The following is a 22,500-nucleotide window of genomic DNA, read 5'->3' on the forward strand; positions in this document are numbered from 1 at the left end:
GTGTGTGTGTGTGTGTGTGTGTGTGTGTGTGCATGTGTGCGTGCGTGTGTGTGTGTGTGCGTGTGTGCGTGTGCGTGTAGTCCTTACCCAAACACTTGACGGCGCCCACTGCGTAGACCGAGGCGGCCCGGGGCTTGTTGGTGACCAGGGCCAGCTCCCCAAAGTACTGCCCTCTGCTACAGCGCGTTATCTCCACCTCCACATTGTCTGCATGGTCAGCCTTCGTCTGGAGGAGGAGAGGAAAGGAGAGGAATAAAGGTCACAAAGCATTGAGCACTTTTCTTTACAGCTCCCAGCAAAAAATGGTGATTGGCACTGTTGGGTTTACGCTAACGCTGTTGGGTTTGCTCTAACGCTGTTGGGTTTACTCTAACGCTGTTGGGTTTACTCCCAACGCTGTTGCTCGGCGGAAACAGGAAACAGTTTTGAAGTCTTAAGGCCAAATTATACTCTACGTTAAAGACGGAGACGGACAGAGCCTTCTGTCCGTACTCTGCGTTCATTTCATTTTCTGTCCTTCATCTGAAAGCTTACGGATACGCAGCAAAACCACACACACACATGCATACATTTGACTCTCTACTGCCCACTGGTGGATGTATTGCTAACATGATACCAAGGTGAAAAAGGCATGGAAGTATGTGGTCAGTGACAATAATAACGTTTGAAACGGACGCGTCTATTTACGTATGAACATGGAGTATAAATGAGCCATTAGAACACGTTTAGACGAGGTTCGACGAGGTTAAGATTAAGAATGCCCAACCCTAACCCACACAATAACATTTTGTTCAACTAAGTGGATAAGTGATAGTTGGAGAAAGGTGAAAGAGTAGAACTGGAGGTGTAATTCAATCCATCTATAAGTGGCTGAGCGTTATGCGGTGAAACAGACACCAGGTACATTAAAACCCTCAAATTAAATGAAGAGTTGTGAAAGAGAGGAAAGGAGGCGGAGTCACTTACTTTACTCTTCATCATAATCTTCACCTCTCCGGATTCTACGATGTAGAAGCAGTCGGCCTTGTCTCCCTGTGGAGGAGAGCAGACAACTTAATACCCCTAACCCTTAACTTAACTTAATACCAGGTCTCCCTGTGGAGGAGAGCAGACAACTTAATACCAGGTCTCCCTGTGGAGGAGAGCAGACAACTTAATACCAGGTCTCCCTGTGGAGGAGAGCAGACAACTTAATACCAGGTCTCCCTGTGGAGGAGAGCAGACAACTTAATACCAGGTCTCCCTGTGGAGGAGAGCAGACAACTTAATACCAGGTCTCCCTGTGGAGGAGAGCAGACAACTTAATACCCCTAACCCTAACCCTTAACTTAACTTAATACCAGGTCTCCCTGTGGAGGAGAGCAGACAACTTAATACCAGGTCTCCCTGTGGAGGAGAGCAGACAACTTAATACCCCTAACCCTAACCCTTAACTTAACTTAACACCAGGTCTCCCTGTGGAGGAGAGCAGACAACTTAATACCAGGTCTCCCTGTGGAGGAGAGCAGACAACTTAATACCCCTAACCCTAACCCTTAACTTAACTTAATACCAGGCCTCCCTGTGGAGGAGAGCAGACAACTTAATAACCCTACAGTAACCCTTAACTTAACTTAATACCAGGTCTCCCTGTGGAGGAGAGCAGACAACATAACCCTAACCCTTAACTTAACTTAATACCAGGTCTCCCTGTGGAGGAGAGCAGACAACTTAATACCCCTAACCCTAACCCTTAACTTAATACCAGGTCTCCCTGTGGAGGAGAGCAGACAACTTAACACGTTGAGTGCCAAGGACGAGATATCTCGGCTTACATGATCCAACCGTTGAGTGCCAAGGACGAGATATCTCGGCTTACATAAACATTTTTTTTTTTTGACGGTGGGATGTGCATCTAACCCTTTTACATCTCTTATATAAGTATTGGACGTGTACAACGTGTACAACCCATTCCACCGACCCACTAAGTGGAGACAAGGAAGGAGGAAGGCAAGCAAAAAGCAGTGTGACGAAGCCATTCTCATGAAAATGGATTGGCGAAAACGCTTTCGTTTTCGCGCTGATTGCTGACAGTGCGGGATTGCAAATTTGCATAATAGATCATGGATGGAACACACTTTGAAACACGCAGCATAAATATGACCAGAATCGCAAAAGCTTGATCAAAGCTCTCAACCAAAACTCCAAGAAGCGAGCGAGTCCAACCAGACTTCCTCAAAGAGCGGCCGCGCAGACAGGCTCACAGCCGCACAGCAGCAGCAAAGCAGTGAGACTGGTGACAAGCTTGTGGTGCAGCAGGCCATTTTGCCTTGCAAAATAGCACCAAATTGGAAACAGCCATAAAAGGCTTTTAGAATGGGATTTTCAACCCATTCTTTTTTGTTTCTTTTTTGCTCTAATTTAGAGTAATTTAATTTCTATTCAGAAATTTATTTGAGAGGTCGAGAGTATGAGAAAGTGCATTTGCACAGGTAGGAAAGTGCTTGTGACACGGCGCTGCAGCCAAGAAGAACGCCCACGGAGGGAGGAGTTGAGCAGAGGGGAGTTTCCTGCTGTTATGGAGGAAATTACTGTTCAAAACTATTGTTTAGGTCTTACTGATGCCAAAAATGAATGGTTAAAGTGACTGTTCTATCGAATTTCACAAAAAGCCGTTTATCTCTGAATATTTTTTCTGACGCTGAAACCATGCTGTATTCAACTGCTAATGCTTACATAACTACTAACTCTACAAACTAACTCTTTTAGACAGAGAAAGCACACATTCTATTAGTTCTTTTTAGATGATTGGTGTTCACGAAGTCCTAACAGAAAAGAATCCTCGGCTCTTGTAAAATGAGCCTAGAATCCTCATAAAAAAAACTGGCAGAACCTACCTACAGCATTGAAAAAAGGCTGGCAGTCAATGTGTTAATAACCCTAACCCTAACCCTTAACTTAACTTAATACCAGGTCTCCATGTGGAGGAGAGCAGACAACTTAATACCCCTAACCCTAACCCTTAACTTAACTTAATACCAGGTCTCCCTGTGGAGGAGAGCAGACAACTTAATACCCCTGACCCTAACCCTTAACTTAACTTAATACCAGTCAAATGTCTTTTCTGCTCACCACATTGGTCATTTAACAACCACATTTTCTTAGTTCTGTCTCTGCAACTAAATCAATGTGACTAAATCAATGTGACTGGGTTAGGGTTATGACATGATCTACTGGTAAGAGAGCAAAACTCGCTGTTGATCTTTCGCCAGTTCTGGAAGTGAACCTGCTGTCAGTTTCAGCATCAATTATTGTAGACTACAGGAGAGGGGGGGGCACACACCCCCCAATCACCATCAACGGCACAGTGGTGGAAAGGGTGGACAGCTTCAAGTACCTGGGAGTCAACATCCACCAGGACCTGACCTGGGCCGGCCACACCGCCACTGTTGTCAAAAAGGCCCAACAGCGACTACACGGACTCAGGCGCCTGAAGAAATTCGGGCTGAGGAAAGAAATCCTCGGGGACTTCTACAGAGGCACCTGCCAGGTGCCTGCTGACAGGCGGCTTCACCGCCTGGTACGGGAACTGTACCACCATGGACCGCAGGGCGCTACGGAGAGTGAGACGCGCAGCCCAGCACGTAACAGGATGTGAGCTGCCAGAACTGCACGAACTGTACAACCAGCGGTGCCTCAGGAGGTCCCTGAAGATCATCAAAGACACAAACCATCCCCACAACAGCCTGTTCTCCCTGTTACCCTCAGGGAGGAGATACAGGGCTCCAAAAACACGCACAAATCGCTTGAGGAACAGTTTCTTCCCGCAGGCCACGAGACTCCTTAATATGCACAAAATAGTGCAGTAGTCGTACCGTACCGTACTGCAGCTGCTACTATTACGGATGCCTAACGTTTAATTGTAAATTTAAGTGTATGTTTAATAAGGTGCCTAACGTTTAATTGTAAATTTAAGTGTATGTTTAATAAGGTACATGCTATTTGCACATGTATGTATAAAACGTCGAATTTGGAATGTCTGAACACGTCTAACGTATGCACATGACATGTGCACCTATGTGCAATGAATATGCCACTGTCGTATAAGCCACCGACTTGTCTTATTGCTTATTGATGCCTATTTCTTATTGCCTTATTGCTGTCTTATTGCTTATTGATGCCTATTTCTTATTGCCTATTACTCATTGCTTGTTGCCTATTTGTACTATGTCGTAAACGGAGTCCACTGCACAAGAATTTCACACGTGGTACTTGTACCATGGAGTGACAATAAAAATCTTGAATCTTGAATTCAATCCCTAAATAGGGAAACACTTTGTATCAATAGACATGTGCATCTCCCTAATCCCATTAGTCATACAATAATCCCTAGCTAAAATAATTCCTAGCTAAAATAATTCCTAGCTAAAATAATTCCTAGCTAAAATAATCCCTACAATCTCCACAAGACCAGAGATCAACTACAAAGACCTGAGGCATCACCTACTGACGTTTTAACGTGACATGTCATTTTCAGCATGGGTGGTCTCAGAGGGAATCGACACCAACAGTGCAATGCTCAACATTTAAACTACAGTATATATATATATATATATATGTATATATGTATATATATATATATATAGTACACGGGGGAAAGGACTTTTTTCACGTCTTACCTGCATGATGATGCGCTCACCATCTGAGAACTGCTTCATTCCTAATACATCCACTATCTTCATCCTCTCTGATACCTGAAGAGGAAGAGGAGAAGAGATAGAGAGGGGGAGGTGAATGAGTAGCAAGAGAAAGACGACAGAAGAGAGAGGCAGGAAAAGGCAGTGAGAGAGAGAGACAGCAGGCTACAACCACAACGCCCATCTCCTCCCCTCATCTCCTCCTCACCTCCAGTGATTTGAGTAGAGGCACAGACTCAATGAAGCACTCATACATCCTCCTCTTCTTGGCATTGAGCTTCACAACGAGTCTACGGAACGTGGCGCGATCCTGGAGAGTGTGGACGCACGCACGCACGCACACACACACACACACACACACACACACACGGGAGAGAGAAACAAAAAGAGTTTTATGTACATGAAAACACACTGCAGAGAAAAGTGTTGCTCCTAAACAAAGGAAAGCAAATAATTAGTCATCCAGAGTTCAACATTAAGGAGAAACCGGTGATGCACAGAACAGACGTCATCTCTTCACAAATCTAAAAATATCTCTTGAAAGCAAAGAGATGCCTCTTTAGCTTCGGAGTGGGAGAGTACAAAGAGAGAGTAGAGTACAAAGAGAGAGTAGAGTACAAAGAGAGAGAGTAGAGTACAAAGAGAGAGTAGAGTACAAAGAGAGAATAGAGTACAAAGAGAGAGAGTAGAGTACAAAGAGAGAGTAGAGTACAAAGAGAGAGAGTAGAGTACAAAGAGAGAGAGTAGAGTACAAAGAGAGTAGAGTACAAAGAGAGTAGAGTACAAAGAGAGAGTAGAGTACAACGAGAGAGTAGAGTCCAAAGAGAGAGAGTAGAGTACAAAGAGAGAGTAGAGTACAAAGAGAGAGAGTAGAGTACAAAGAGAGTAGAGTACAAAGAGAGAGAGAGTAGAGTACAAAGAGAGAGTAGAGTACAAAGAGAGAGTAGAGTACAAAGAGAGAGAGTAGAGTACAAAGAGAGAGTAGAGTACAAAGAGAGAGTAGAGTACAAAGAGAGAGTAGAGTACAAAGAGAGAGTAGAGTACAAAGAGAGAGAGTAGAGTACAAAGAGAGAGTAGAGTACAAAAAGAGAGAGTAGAGTACAAAGAGAGAGTAGAGTACAAAGAGAGAGAGTAGAGTACAAAGAGAGAGTAGAGTACAAAGAGAGAGTAGAGTACAAAGAGAGAGAGTAGAGTACAAAGAGAGAGTAGAGTACAAAGAGAGAGTAGAGTACAAAAAGAGAGAGTAGAGTACAAAGAGAGAGAGTAGAGTACAAAAAGAGAGAGTAGAGTACAAAGAGAGAGTAGAGTACAAAGAGAGAGAGTAGAGTACAAAGAGAGAGTAGAGTACAAAGAGAGAGAGTAGAGTACAAAGAGAGAGTAGAGTACAAAGAGAGAGTAGAGTACAAAGAGAGAGTAGAGTACAAAAAGAGAGAGTAGAGTACAAAGAGAGAGAGTAGAGTACAAAGAGAGAGTAGAGTACAAAGAGAGAGAGTAGAGTACAAAGAGAGAGTAGAGTACAAAGACAGAGAGTAGAGTACAAAGAGAGAGTAGAGTACAAAGAGAGAGTAGAGTACAAAGAGAGAGTAGAGTACAAAGAGAGAGTAGAGTACAAAGAGAGAGTAGAGTACAAAGAGAGAGAGTAGAGTACAAAGAGAGAGTAGAGTACAAAGAGAGAGAGTAGAGTACAAAGAGAGAGAGTAGAGTACAAAGAGAGAGAGTAGAGTACAAAGAGAGAGAGTAGAGTACAAAGAGAGAGAGTAGAGTACAGAGAGTAGAGTACAAAGAGAGAGTAGAGTACAAAAAGAGAGAGTAGAGTACAAAGAGAGAGAGTAGAGTACAAAAAGAGAGAGTAGAGTACAAAAAGAGAGAGTAGAGTACAAAGAGAGAGAGTAGAGTACAAAGAGAGAGAGTAGAGTACAAAGAGAGAGAGTAGAGTACAAAGAGAGAGAGTAGAGTACAAAAAGAGAGTAGAGTACAAAGAGAGAGAGTAGAGTACAAAAAGAGAGAGTAGAGTACAAAGAGAGAGAGTAGAGTACAAAGAGAGAGAGTAGAGTACAAAGAGAGAGAGTAGAGTACAAAAAGAGAGTAGAGTACAAAGAGAGAGAGTAGAGTACAAAAAGAGAGAGTAGAGTACAAAGAGAGAGAGTAGAGTACAAAGAGTGAGAGTAGAGTACAAAGAGAGAGTAGAGTACAAAGAGAGAGTAGAGTACAAAGCAGCAAGAGGCATGTTATTTTATAAAGCACTGAGGACACATCATCCACACTGTTATTTAAGGCATATAACACAACTAATGCTGCTCACTCAGAGTGACTTACAACATTACACTTAAACTAATGCTGCTCACTCAGAGTGACTTACAACATTACACTTAAACTAATGCTGCTCACTCAGAGTGACTTACAACATTGCACTTAAACTAATGCTGCTCACTCAGAGTGACTTACAACATTACACTTAAACTAATGCTGCTCACTCAGAGTGACTTACAACATTACACTTAAACTAATGCTGCTCACTCAGAGTGACTTACAACATTACACTTAAACTAATGCTGCTCACTCAGAGTGACTTACAACATTACACTTAAACTAATGCTGCTCACTCAGAGTGACTTACAACATTACACTTAAACTAATGCTGCTCACTCAGAGTGACTTACAACATTACACTTAAACTAATGCTGCTCACTCAGAGTGACTTACAACATTGCACTTAAACTAATGCTGCTCACTCAGAGTGACTTACAACATTACACTTAGTTTCCAAATCAACACATCGTTCAAATCAAATCAAATCAACACATCATTCACTCATTCCACCTCCTGTAGCACACCAAGGCAGCTTCATTCATGCTGTGTGATCGGCACTGTTCTTCCCCTGCACGGCCACAGGGGGGCGCTGCTGCAGAGTGAGTGATCTTCATTCATGGCCTGGAGACCCCCATTCTTATTATTAGGCCCCAGCAAACTGAATGAATATACAGAAGTGGATGATGGAGACAGCACAGCAAATCTCACTCACAATTCAAACTAAGAGAAATCTAATCTTGACTTAACTATTCACCATCTGAACAGTTGTACTTTTTCAAAGGATGGATAGGTGAAGTTGACAAAATGAAAATGGTTGTACAGGCTGGATCCATTATGTTTTGGAAGAAATTAATGATAAACTAGATAAACTATGGGTAATTATTAAATTTCCAAAACAGTCATGATTACCAGAATATAGCACATATATCAGTATATTCTAATTTCCATCTGGTTTTGCTATCACTCAGTGTTACCGGAGATAGTTTACGTGTGTGTGTGTGTGTGTGTGTGTGTGTGTGTGTGTGTGTGTGTGTGTGCGCGCGGGCGTGTTCTCACCAGTCCCCATAGCGACCCCTCCTGGGTGGCGATGATGGTAGCGGCGCGCGGCGTGTTGTACATGAGTGCCAGCTCCCCGAAGCTGCCCTTATTGTCATACTGACCCACGCATACTCCTTTCACCACTATGTCAAACACACCTCTGGGGGGGGGAGAGAGAGAGAGAGAGAGAGAGAGGGAGAGAGGGGAGGGGGGGCAGTGAAGGAGGAGAGAATGGGGAATGAAAGTAGAGAAAAGAGTTAAATCCAAAAACACAACAAAATAACATAAATAAAGGTGGGATGACTTCTCTGTGATTTATTTTCTATCACCTGGAACATCCGTCAAAAGGTGATCAGTGATGCGTTTTGGCCTGTTGACTCGATTAAATAACCATCCAATTACAGTTTATCTGTAGCCTCCGGATACGACCTTGTGTTGGCTTGGCAGACTGAGTGAGAAAATGTGTGTGTGTGTGTGTGTGTGCGCGTGCTTGTTTGTATGTCTGCGATTGTGTGAATATTTCTAGATAAGTGGATATTTTGCCATTATTTGCCATATTCATATGCTTACATAAGTGAATGTGAGAATGAGTATCATATGTATTGTCAATAAGGAGTCAGGTCATCTGCTCAGCAGGATTAGCAGGATTATCCAGTCATTGTGTAAAGTTTACTAGCTTGTCCTCTGATTGGCTGTGTGGCCGGGCTAAACCCTTGTTGCTGGTGGAGTTGTCCTCTGATTGGCTGTGTGGCCGGGCTAAACCCTTGTTACTGGTGGACTTGTCCTCTGATTGGCTGTGTGGCCGGGCTAAACCCTTGCTACTGGTGGACTTGTCCTCTGATTGGCTGTGTGGCCGGGCTAAACCCTTGTTACTGGTGGACTTGTCCTCTGATTGGCTGTGTGGCCGGGCTAAACCCTTGTTGCTGGTGGAGTATTGATTTAGTTTGACTGGATTACCATGAGTGATGATGAGGACGATGATGTTGTCGGCTGACTGGACACAGCCAAGCGACATAATCCACACACGCTGTGCAAAACAGCAGCGCTGCTCGTGCTCTTTCTGTGAAACGCACTGAGCAGGTGGACCCAGGTGAGAGCTGTGATTCCTTCACAGATCATAAATCCATTTAGACACATGTAGAAGAAGGGGGCGGGGGGACATTTTGACACCTTGAGGTGTAAGGGTTAGGGCTCGAGATCAGTGGAATCATATTGTGATGAATAGTCATTATTTAATGTGATTTTGCATGCATCATTCCTAGTTGTGATATGCATCAATATATTAAAGAAAAAAAATATTGATTTCAACCACATCGCCCAGCCCTAATTGCAAATCAACTATGAGGAAAGTGATCTTAATGTGCTGTACTGTACAGTAAGTCAGGGGGGAAATGATCGGCAGCCAAAATTGCTTGACTTGATTGAACTTGACCTAGTTGGCTGGTAAAGAGAGAAAGTGGTTATTGAGACCAAGCAGCCGCTGGACAAAATAATGTTCCACTAGTCTGAGTCTGGACTGAGTGGATGCGTGTGTGTGTGTGTGTGTGTGTGTGTGTGTGTGTGTGTGTACTGTATGTGCTTTATATATATATATATATATATATATATATATATATACCGTTATATATATATATATATATCAGGGTTTTTTTTCCAGTGAGGCAAGGGAGGATGGTCCTCCTCTATTTTCTAGAAGAGATGGGAGATTTTATATAATATATATTTTTTTTAATAAAATATAAATCAAATGTGTTTTTTTCTGAATAAAAATCATGTTATTCATTACACTACGGCAAGCTAACAACAACACTATGGCAAGCTAACAAGAATGTAGAGCAGATGCATCGATTTGGTTCACAAGTAGCCTACAGAGTTTGGATGGGACTCTATGAACAGTGTGTGTACTATGCAAATGCAAGTTACAGGAAGGGAACTGGAAAGGGATGGACCCCCCCCCCCCCCCCACGGTTTGTTTCCCGCACCTCTGTGTGAGTCCATGCTAAAACTCCACCCTGCCGGTGACATTAGCCACCTCCTCCACCTCTTTCCAGGCCGGGGAAAAGCCTGGGACAGGTTAGGTCTCACCAGGCACGCTGCTCTCAAAGGTCAGAGCATGTCTGGAGTACAGGGCTTACAAAGAGTGTATGCAGATGAAGAGATAACACTCTATACGTGGAGCAGAATGTGGCTGAGCAGAATGAACAAATACTGCTGCTAAGTCTGTTTACTTTGTGCTAAAAGACATCTGCAAATCTTGTTTACGTGAAAAAATAATGTGGGCTGATAATGTAATGCAACTGAGTAACAGCAACTGGTAGCTTGATTGCAAAACTAATTTCCAGGCAAAAACCATCAGCTTTTACTTCAAAAATCGTCAATTTTAAAATGATCCTGCCACCTATCACTAACATGTAAAGGCCAGTGTAAACAGTACAGTCCAGGGGGGCAGTATGATATGGCTACACATATCATATGGGTATGGGCGCATGCCTCTACAGGACTGGATCAGCTGTTTGGACCTGGGTCACATAGCATGCCTCTACAGCACTGGATCAGCTGTTTGGACCTGGGTCACATAGCATGCCTCTACAGCACTGGATCAGCTGTTTGGACCTGGGTCACATAGCATGCCTCTACAGCACTGGATCAGCTGTTTGGACCTGGGTCACATAGCATGCCTCTACAGCACTGGATCAGCTGTTTGGACCTGGGTCACATAGCATGCCTCTACAGCACTGGATCAGCTGTTTGGACCTGGGTCACATAACATGCCTCTACAGCACTGGATCAGCTGTTTGGACCTGGGTCACATAGCATGCCTCTACAGCACTGGATCAGCTGTTTGGACCTGGGTCACATAGCATGCCTCTACAGCACTGGATCAGCTGTTTGGACCTGGGTCACATAGCATGCCTCTACAGCACTGGATCAGCTGTTTGGACCTGGGTCACATAGCATGCCTCTACAGCACTGGATCAGCTGTTTGGACCTGGGTCACATAGCATGCCTCTACAGCACTGGATCAGCTGTTTGGACCTGGGTCACATAACATGCCTCTACAGCACTGGATCAGCTGTTTGGACCTGGGTCACATAGCATGCCTCTACAGCACTGGATCAGCTGTTTGGACCTGGGTCACATAACGCCTCTACAGCACTGGATCAGCTGTTTGGACCTGGGTCACATAACATGCCTCTACAGCACTGGATCAGCTGTTTGGACCTGGGTCACATAGCATGCCTCTACAGCACTGGATCAGCTGTTTGGACCTGGGTCACATAGCATGCCTCTACAGCACTGGATCAGCTGTTTGGACCTGGGTCACATAACATGCCTCTACAGCACTGGATCAGCTGTTTGGACCTGGGTCACATAGCATGCATCTACAGCACTGGATCAGCTGTTTGGACCTGGGTCACATAGCATGCCTCTACAGCACTGGATCAGCTGTTTGGACCTGGGTCACATAACGCCTCTACAGCACTGGATCAGCTGTTTGGACCTGGGTCACATAACATGCCTCTACAGCACTGGATCAGCTGTTTGGACCTGGGTCACATAACATGCCTCTACAGCACTGGATCAGCTGTTTGGACCTGGGTCACATAGCATGCCTCTACAGCACTGGATCAGCTGTTTGGACCTGGGTCACATAACATGCCTCTACAGCACTGGATCAGCTGTTTGGACCTGGGTCACATAGCATGCCTCTACAGCACTGGATCAGCTGTTTGGACCTGGGTCACATAACATGCCTCTACAGCACTGGATCAGCTGTTTGGACCTGGGTCACATAGCATGCCTCTACAGCACTGGATCAGCTGTTTGGACCTGGGTCACATAACATGCCTCTACAGCACTGGATCAGCTGTTTGGACCTGGGTCACATAACGCCTCTACAGCACTGGATCAGCTGTTTGGACCTGGGTCACATAACATGCCTCTACAGCACTGGATCAGCTGTTTGGACCTGGGTCACCTAACATGCCTCTACAGCACTGGATCAGCTGTTTGGACCTGGGTCACATAACATGCCTCTACAGCACTGGATCAGCTGTTTGGACCTGGGTCACATAGCATGCCTCTACAGCACTGGATCAGCTTGTTTACACTGTCTCATAATTCAGACTGTGACGCCCTGTGACCATCTGAACCTTTTCTGCACTCTTACTTTTGTCCAACATGCTGAACTCCACCCACTTTGGCACCTAAGCCAGTTAAAATAAACGATTTAACTACTTGCAAATGCAAAGTGACCTGCGCTTCAATGACCCAAAGTACACACGTATAGGCAGAGTGCTGCGTCTCCTACCTCTCTATGACATAGAAGTTGTCCCCGTCGTCCCCCTGGTCGATGACGTGCTCCTGGGGTTGAACCCGCAACTCAAACATGGCATCCAGCACCTCCGAGAACTGCTCCTGCACACCGGGAGGGAGGGAGAACAAGACAAGCGAATGAGGAGGAGAAAGAATGGAAGATATGTATGTTTATATGTGGACAGATGTTTAGAATTGATATGTTTTAAACTGTTCCTGTGAGAGAGAAGTTGAAATTTATGATCCCAGTGGGAAAATCCGATTAGAGAGAACATGAGAGGAATATTTTTTTATTTCATAATATGATATTGTCTGACGTTGAGATTGGGGAAAACAATGTCCAGAGGATGTGAGTCGGTCATATTGCCTTATATGTATCATTGTCGTTCATAGTGGGAACAGAAATAGGTTTTAAAAAGATCAAATCAAGTTTTAGGGCAGGTTCACACCAGAAAGTCCGGGTCCTTGGTTCGGGCCAGAGAAGAGGATGAAACATTGTTTCGTTTTTCCGCTGGTTCGGTTTGCGTCTACAAGGCCAAAATCCACTAGTCCTGCCCACACCAACCAAAGTCACGTGGGCAGAAATCTCCTTCTGTTATTGGCCATACTGACTTCCTCCCGACAGTTTACGTTGAGGCCATCGGCCATTGTTGATGACGTGTCACTATGCGACACCCAGTTACTCCATGTCAGAAAATGAAGATGGACGCACGTCGTTTGACCAGTCAATTTATGTCTGTTTATTTAGACAATTATATGTCAATAGAACAGTAAACATTACAGACTCCACGTTTGTCCCCTGCCAATAGTCATTTTTGTCTGTTTGTGATGTCGCTGGTAACGAGACGAGATAAGCTAGCTAACTGCTACAGCTAGCAAGCAGCTTCTTAATAACCAAAAAAATCAACACAAAAAATCACGTGCTTCCTCTGACTAATCCAGAAATGGGCCGCTCCAGAGTTCGCTTGAGAGCGGACCGAGACCACCTCTCACAGGCGAACCAGAGCGCGGTTTTTTAGTCCGCACCAGAGTTTGAGTAGGAGCGTTCACACCGACCCTATGGACCGTACTAAAGGGGAAAGATCCGATAGACCGGACTAAACAAGGCTGGTGTGAACCCGCCCTTAGAGCATCTGGTCAGCCAAGCCAAGGTTTTTGGACTTTGGAAACGGGCTAGACAAGTCTCTATATGTCCAAATATAGCACGGCTCCGGCAAAAACAACAGACAGACACATAAACAGTCTGCTATATAGTATATATAGTATATATATATAGCTATATAGGCTACTGTGCCACCAGGTTTCTGCCCAGAAAGACAAGCAAGTGAACCCATGTACCATAGGAATTGGATCAGTGCATTCCCCCATGTGCAAAGAAGTTTGCAGAAGTATTTCCATCTTTTGATCAAATGTTTTTCATGGAGCATCTGATCCAACAGTGTGATTTGTGTAGATTTTGTGAGGTGGAAGAGGAGAGTGATTTACATTTATTTTGGTCTTGAAGTTGCATTATTTTGGATTCAAATTGAAGAATGGATTTCTGTTTACAGCACACATTGTCATAGCTGTCCTCTAAATATAATGTTTGGGGATTTAAGCGATGATGAAGAAGGAAAAGACCTGAATAATATTGTAACTATGATGGCGAAAACATATCTATTTATATTTATTTATATATATTTAAAGCTACGAAAAGACATCAATTAGATCAATTAGAACGTATGAAAACGTTTCTGAAATTTCAGTGCATTCTTGAAAAGGATATTAATAGAAATAAAAATGGAATTCAATGTATGAACGTGGGTGGGAAACTTTGAATGGGGGTCAGGGTTGGAGTTAGATGAACATAGGCTGAGGGAATGTTTGATCTCTTTTTTGTTGTTTCTTTGCTTCTGGCTTCTATTTTTTGTTTACTTCAGAGTGTGTGTGTGTGTGTGTGTGTGTGTGTGTGTGTGTGTGTGTGTGCGTGCGTGCGTGTGTGCGTGCGCGTGTGTGTGATTTACCTGATCTAGCGTTTTGAAGAGTAGGATGTCTCGGCAAGCCTCCTGCAGGCGGCAGCGCTGTTCATCTGTTTTGGGGTGAACCACTCTGGGCTCCAGGTCGTCCTCCTCCTCGTCTGGGTTGAACGCCTCCGCACACACTGGAGGGAAGACGTGTCAAAACCTTCTTACACTCGGGTTCGGATTGCAATCGGGCAATCATTTGGATTTGATGTTCTCCCCATCCTTTTTACATGACTTTGTTGTGTTTTACTGCAGTTTTAGTTCACACCATTTGGCCAGTACGTTGGCAGTAGCAGAGCAGTTTATCTGTGCAACATATGACATAGGGAAACATTGCCTTAATCAAAAAACTAAAATACCTTCACTAAAAGGCACAAAAAGAGAATGAACACATTGGTCTGGGGTCCTGCACAGTCAATGGACTGCACCCTATGCACCGCACTCCCATGACTATGCAACACTTTTGTAACAGGCTCCATTTTGTTGGGACTTCCACAGAATAAGCAGTCAGCTCGGCTAAGTTCATATTTCCGAGCCGGGCAGCAGGTCCTTAAAGGCAGCACAGCACTGTGATGCAGTCAGACCACTGTGCTTCTTCAAACTTGCCTTTCCAGTCCCACCATTTTGTCTGTGCCCAGGTCCCTCTCCTCTCATGTGAGAAAGCCTTCAGTCCAGATCAGGAGCTAGACACCAGGTCCCTCTCCTCTCATGTGAGAAAGCCTTCAGTCCAGATCAGGAGCTAGACACCAGGTCCCTCTCCTCTCATGTGAGAAAGCCTTCAGTCCAGATCAGGAGCTAGACACCAGGTCCCTCTCCTCTCATGTGAGAAAGCCTTCAGTCCAGATCAGGAGCTAGACACCAGGTCCCTCTCCTCTCCTGTGAGAACGCCTTCAGTCCAGATCAGGAGCTAGACACCAGGTCCCTCTCCTCTCATGTGAGAAAGCCTTCAGTCCAGATCAGGAGCTAGACACCAGGTCCCTCTCCTCATGTGAGAAAGCCTTCAGTCCAGATCAGGAGCTAGACATCAGGTCCCTCTCCTATCATGTGAGAAAGCCTTCAGTCCAGATCAGGAGCTAGACACCAGGTCCCTCTCCTCTCATGTGAGAAAGCCTTCAGTCCAGATCAGGAGCTAGACACCAGGTCCCTCTCCTCTCATGTGAGAAAGCCTTCAGTCCAGATCAGGAGCTAGACACCAGGTCCCTCTCCTCTCATGTGAGAAAGCCTTCAGTCCAGATCAGGAGCTAGACACCAGGTCCCTCTCCTCATGTGAGAAAGCCTTCAGTCCAGATCAGGAGCTAGACATCAGGTCCCTCTCCTATCATGTGAGAAAGCCTTCAGTCCAGATCAGGAGCTAGACACCAGGTCCCTCTCCTCTCATGTGAGAAAGCCTTCAGTCCAGATCAGGAGCTAGACACCAGGTCCCTCTCCTCTCATGTGAGAAAGCCTTCAGTCCAGATCAGGAGCTAGACACCAGGTCCCTCTCCTCTCATGTGAAAACGCCTTCAGTGCAGATCAGGAGCTAGACACCAGGTCCCTCTCCTCTCATGTGAAAACGCCTTCAGTCCAGATCAGGAGCTAGACACCAGGTCCCTCTCCTCCCATGTGAGAAAGCCTTCAGTCCAGATCAGGAGCTAGACACCAGGTCCCTCTCCTCCCATGTGAGAAAGCCTTCAGTCCAGATCAGGAGCTAGACACCAGGTCCCTCTCCTCTCATGTGAGAAAGCCTTCAGTCCAGATCAGGAGCTAGACACCAGGTCCCTCTCCTCTCATGTGAGAAAGCCTTCAGTCCAGATCAGGAGCTAGACACCAGGTCCCTCTCCTATCATGTGAAAAAGCCTTCAGTCCAGATCAGGAGCTAGACACCAGGTCCCTCTCCTCTCATGTGAGAAAGCCTTCAGTCCAGATCAGGAGCTGGACACCAGGTCCCTCTCCTCTCATGTGAGAAAGCCTTCAGTCCAGATCAGGAGCTAGACACCAGGTCCCTCTCCTCTCATGTGAAAACGCCTTCAGTCCAGATTAGGAGCTAGACACCAGGTCCCTCTCCTCTCATGTGAAAACGCCTTCAGTCCAGATCAGGAGCTAGACACCAGGTCCCTCTCCTCTCATGTGAGAAAGCCTTCAGTCCAGATCAGGAGCTCGACACATGTTTGTGAGCTTAGCACACCACAGCAGCTGGATAACACTTCAAGTAAGTCTCTTTACCTAACGCCTAAAACCAGTTTCAAAACAATTGTAAACAGGACCTGGACCACAATAGAAACTGTCAAATTGAAATATTTAAACAATCGCACGATGTAAATGTTGACACTAGATTAATAAGCCCCGGCCACTCAGTTGGCATTGCCCTCATTTCAATGTGCTATAGTCACCTACTTTGTTGGCCAATTTCACTATTAGGGTTCACTATTAACCCACAAGAGATGATGTCACATACCAGTGTAGTGTACCAGTGTACACTATGCAGTGTTCAGTGTAGTGTACCAGTGTACACTATGCAGTGTTCAGTGTAGTGTACCAGTGTACACTATACAGTGTTCAGTGTAGTGTACCAGTGTACACTATACAGTGTTCAGTGTAGTGTACCAGTGTACACTATACAGTGTTCAGTGTAGTGTACCAGTGTACACTATGCAGTGTTCAGTGTAGTGTACCAGTGTACACTATGCAGTGTTCAGTGTAGTGTACCAGTGTACACTATACAGTGTTCAGTGTAGTGTACCAGTGTACACTATGCAGTGTTCAGTGTAGTGTACCAGTGTACACTATACAGTGTTCAGTGTAGTGTACCAGTGTACACTATGCAGTGTTCAGTGTAGTGTACCAGTGTACACTATACAGTGTTCAGTGTAGTGTACCAGTGTACACTATACAGTGTTCAGTGTAGTGTACCAGTGTACACTACACAGTGTTCAGTGTAGTGTACCAGTGTACACTATACAGTGTTCAGTGTAGTGTACCAGTGTACACTATGCAGTGTTCAGTGTAGTGTACCAGTGTACACTATACAGTGTTCAGTGTAGTGTACCAGTGTACACTATGCAGTGTTCAGTGTAGTGTACCAGTGTACACTACACAGTGTTCAGTGTAGTGTACCAGTGTACACTATGCAGTGTTCAGTGTAGTGTACCAGTGTACACTATGCAGTGTTCAGTGTAGTGTACCAGTGTACACTATACAGTGTTCAGTGTAGTGTACCAGTGTACACTATGCAGTGTTCAGTGTAGTGTACCAGTGTACACTATGCAGTGTTCAGTGTAGTGTACCAGTGTACACTACACATTGTTCAGTGTAGTGTACCAGTGTACACTATGCAGTGTTCAGTGTAGTGTACCAGTGTACACTACACAGTGTTCAGTGTAGTGTACCAGTGTACACTATGCAGTGTTCTGTGTAGTGTACCAGTGTACACTACACAGTGTTCAGTGTAGTGTACCAGTGTACACTATGCAGTGTTCAGTGTAGTGTACCAGTGTACACTATGCAGTGTTCAGTGTAGTGTACCAGTGTACACTACGCAGTGTTCAGTGTAGTGTACCAGTGTACACTACACAGTGTTCAGTGTAGTGTACCAGTGTACACTATGCAGTGTTCAGTGTAGTGTACCAGTGTACACTACACAGTGTTCAGTGTAGTGTACCAGTGTACACTATGCAGTGTTCAGTGTAGTGTACCAGTGTACACTATGCAGTGTTCAGTGTAGTGTACCAGTGTACACTACGCAGTGTTCAGTGTAGTGTACCAGTGTACACTACACAGTGTTCAGTGTAGTGTACCAGTGTACACTATGCAGTGTTCAGTGTAGTGTACCAGTGTACACTATACAGTGTTCAGTGTAGTGTACCAGTGTACACTACACAGTGTTCAGTGTAGTGTACCAGTGTACACTATGCAGTGTTGTGTAGTGTACACTACAGTGTTCAGTGTAGTGTACCAGTATACACTATGCAGTGTTCAGTGTAGTGTACCAGTGTACACTACACAGTGTTCAGTGTAGTGTACCAGTGTACACTATGCAGTGTTCAGTGTAGTGTACCAGTGTACACTACGCAGTGTTCAGTGTAGTGTACCAGTGTACACTACACAGTGTTCAGTGTAGTGTACCAGTGTACACTATGCAGTGTTCAGTGTAGTGTACCAGTGTACACTATGCAGTGTTCAGTGTAGTGTACCAGTGTACACTATGCAGTGTTCAGTGTAGTGTACCAGTGTACACTATACAGTGTTCAGTGTAGTGTACCAGTGTACACTATGCAGGGTTCAGTGTAGTGTACCAGTGTACACTACACAGTGTTCAGTGTAGTGTACCAGTGTATACTATACAGTGTTCAGTGTAGTGTACCAGTGTACACTATGCAGTGTTCAGTGTAGTGTACCAGTGTACACTATACAGTGTTCAGTGTAGTGTACCAGTGTACACTACACAGTGTTCAGTGTAGTGTACACTGGTACACTACACAGTGTTCAGTGTAGTGTACCAGTGTACACTACACAGTGTTCAGTGTAGTGTACCAGTGTACACTACACAGTGTTCAGTGTAGTGTACACTGGTACACTACACAGTGTTCAGTGTAGTGTACCACTGTACACTATACAGTGTTCAGTGTAGTGTACCAGTGTACACTACACAGTGTTCAGTGTAGTGTACCAGTGTACACTACACAGTGTTCAGTGTAGTGTACCAGTGTACACTATACAGTGTTCAGTGTAGTGTACCAGTGTACACTATGCAGTGTTCAGTGTAGTGTACCAGTGTACACTATACAGTGTTCAGTGTAGTGTACCAGTGTACACTATGCAGTGTTCAGTGTAGTGTACCAGTGTACACTATACAGTGTTCAGTGTAGTGTACCAGTGTACACTATGCAGGTTCAGTGTAGTGTACCAGTGTACACTATGCAGTGTTCAGTGTAATGTACCAGTGTACACTATACAGTGTTCAGTGTAGTGTACCAGTGTACACTATGCAGTGTTCAGTGTAGTGTACCAGTGTACACTATGCAGTGTTCAGTGTAGTGTACCAGTGTACACTATGCAGTGTTCAGTGTAGTGTACCAGTGTACACTATGCAGTGTTCAGTGTAGTGTACCAGTGTACACTATGCAGTGTTCAGTGTAGTGTACCAGTGTACACTATGCAGTGTTCAGTGTAATGTACCAGTGTACACTATACAGTGTTCAGTGTAGTGTACCAGTGTACACTATGCAGTGTTCAGTGTAGTGTACCAGTGTACACTATGCAGTGTTCAGTGTAGTGTACCAGTGTACACTATGCAGTGTTCAGTGTAGTGTACCAGTGTACACTATGCAGTGTTCAGTGTAGTGTACCAGTGTACACTATGCAGTGTTCAGTGTAGTGTACCAGTGTACACTATGCAGGTTCAGTGTAGTGTACCAGTGTACACTATGCAGTGTTCAGTGTAATGTACCAGTGTACACTATACAGTGTTCAGTGTAGTGTACCAGTGTACACTATGCAGTGTTCAGTGTAGTGTACCAGTGTACACTATGCAGTGTTCAGTGTAATGTACCAGTGTACACTATACAGTGTTCAGTGTAGTGTACCAGTGTACAGTATGCAGTGTTCAGTGTAGTGTACCAGTGTACACTATGCAGTGTTCAGTGTAGTGTACCAGTGTACACTACACTGAACACTGTGTTCAAACTCAAGACAAGAGACAATGACCCGCTGACTAGGAATGGGCATCGAATTTCGAATTTTCGTATAATCATTATTATCAAGGTCGACTTTTATTATTGAAAGTCGAAATTCTTTTTTTTTTTTTTTTTTAGTGTTTGTGAAATGTTGCATTGTCTCCCTTGATTCTAAGTATAGTCGAATCGCTTGGTTTGAGCAAGTAAAACAATTTTTATAAGCAACCTCTCCCTCTTCATGGGATTTCATCCGCCATTCATTTTTCCATAAACCTTGCTTAAAATGCTTATAAAAATTGTTTTACTTGCTCAAACCAAGCGATTCGACTATGCTTAGAATCAGGGGAGACAATACAACATTTCACTCACAAAAAAAATAATAATAATAATAATAATATTTTATTTTACTTTTTTTTTTTTTTTTTTCGAATTTCGATTAAAAGTCGACTTTGGCCAGCGAATTTCGAATAGTGTTTTTGCTAGAAATGCCCATCCCTACCGCTGACGCTGAAAACCTGTGTAGGCCTACTTTTCCCCCCACACAGAAATTTGATCAGGAATCGATAAAGACTCGGACCGATAAGCAGAATGGATAATATTGGCATCAATAAAATCGTATCAATTTCCCATCCCTAAACACTTTTTAGTACACTAGGAAACTTAAGGTTACAACTCAATAAGGAGCCGCACACACCTCAACATGCTATCGCTGCAGTGACGTCTATGAAAACTTTTACAACTCAACATTACAACTTCATAAGGAAGCGTTTGCATTGGACGACACTGCGATAGGGTTAGGGTTACAGCTGCTAGGAGAGATAGGAGGACAGTGGTAAAGATTAACATCAGCGCTGCCACACCCAGAGAGGCTCTGTGACGTCTGACTACATTCAATTAGCCGTGTGTAAACAGGGTGCACGGGTCGAGTACGACGGAGCGTGAGAAAACAGGAGCAGAGTACACACACAGACACACACACACACACACACACACACACAGACACACACACACACACACACACACACAGACACAGACACACACACAGACACACACACACACACACACACACACAGACACACACAGACACAGACACACACACAGACACACACACACAGAAAACTCAGACACACACGCCCCACAAAACACAGTGCTGCACTGCTTACACAGGGCTTTACATGCATGACATACACCAAGACACACGCTATCAAAACCCTGCTGGAACAATGTTTGACATCAGTATTGGGGTTTCCATCCACCTCTGGATATTCGCATTTACCCAAAATGCGAACATAAACTTGAATGGAAACACCAGAAATTCGAATAAAGGTTGAAATATCGCATACACGTTTTTACGCTTGGAGGGGGTGGATTTATCAGCGTATATCGACAGTAGGAAGATGCACACTTTTGCAATGGAAACAGATTTTGCGAATTAACGATGACGTACCGGATGTGACTTCACTTCCGCTTTATGCTACTCCGGGGGAAAATGGCGGCGATTAGTGCCAGGCAGTCTGAATGAAATTGAATGTAACGTTCCCAATTCTATGTATTAAATTCTAAAAAACGACCCTCAACATTTGGGAAGGCTAAGCCACACAACTAGTTCGTTATAATCGAACGTCATGCTTCGAAGGCGACTTTACGACGATGAGGATGGTGAGGACTCAATCACAGCAGGTCTCCGCTGATATGACTACAGGTACGTTACGCCTCCTCCTGACGAGAAGCGCCACCTACTAGGGATGGGCATTTCTAGCAAAAACACTATTCGAAATTCGCTGGCCAAATTCGAATTTAATTCGAAATTCGAAAATAAAATAAAAAATGTAAAAAAAAATTTTTTTTTTTTTTTTTTGTGTGAGTGAAATGTTGCATTGTCTCCCCTGATTCTAAGTCTACGGCTTTATTAATTAATATAAAAAGCTTCTGCTGTGGATTTTTAGCTCAAACAAGCATTGCACCACTGAAGTAAAGAACATGTTACATGACATTGACATTTTCAAAAATAAAAAACAGTTTTGACAATCATGAGTGGTTCATTAAATATTTAGTAGGCTCAGGTCTGAGTGCCAAAGGGGTGCCAAAGTCACCCCCTCTCCCTCTTCATGGGATTTCATCCGCCATTCATTTTTCCATAAACCTTGCTTAAAATGCTTATAAAAATTGTTTTACTTGCTCAAACCAAGCGATTTGACTATACTTAGAATCAGGGGAGACAATGCAACATTTCACTAAAAAAAAAAAAAAAGAAAAAAAAAAAAAAAAAAAAAAAGAAAAAAAAAAAAAAAAAAAAAATTCGAATTTCAATAATAAAAGTCGACCTTGATAATAACAACGATTATTCGAAAATTCGAAATTCGATGCCCATCCCTACCACCTACTGCCCAACCTGCCGACTCCCAAAACTCGCTAAACAAAACTGAATGGAAACGTGCATAAATTCGCATTTTATTTTGCGGATTTTCACAAAATTTGCTTGAATTATGCGATACATTTGGATGG

The 22,500-nt window shown here is 44.1% G+C and overlaps 1 protein-coding gene across 2 annotated transcripts in view; it reads right to left on the minus strand.

The window, feature by feature from the left end:
- Positions 1–22,500, minus strand: part of prkar2aa (protein kinase, cAMP-dependent, regulatory, type II, alpha A) — a 91,260-nt gene that overhangs the window by 2,982 nt on the left and 65,778 nt on the right. For both annotated transcript variants that reach the window (XM_083657233.1, XM_083657232.1), the window contains exons 4-10: positions 14,345–14,481; positions 12,337–12,443; positions 8,043–8,184; positions 4,885–4,986; positions 4,659–4,733; positions 967–1,032; positions 88–226 (exon numbers count right to left, since the gene is read on the minus strand). In XM_083657233.1, the coding sequence (XP_083513359.1) occupies positions 88–226; positions 967–1,032; positions 4,659–4,733; positions 4,885–4,986; positions 8,043–8,184; positions 12,337–12,443; positions 14,345–14,481 (768 nt within the window). The remainder of the gene's footprint in view (positions 1–87; positions 227–966; positions 1,033–4,658; positions 4,734–4,884; positions 4,987–8,042; positions 8,185–12,336; positions 12,444–14,344; positions 14,482–22,500) is intronic.

This window comes from Poromitra crassiceps (genome assembly GCF_964638095.1).
Source record: "Poromitra crassiceps genome assembly, chromosome: 20".
Classification (NCBI taxonomy): domain Eukaryota; kingdom Metazoa; phylum Chordata; class Actinopteri; order Beryciformes; family Melamphaidae; genus Poromitra; species Poromitra crassiceps.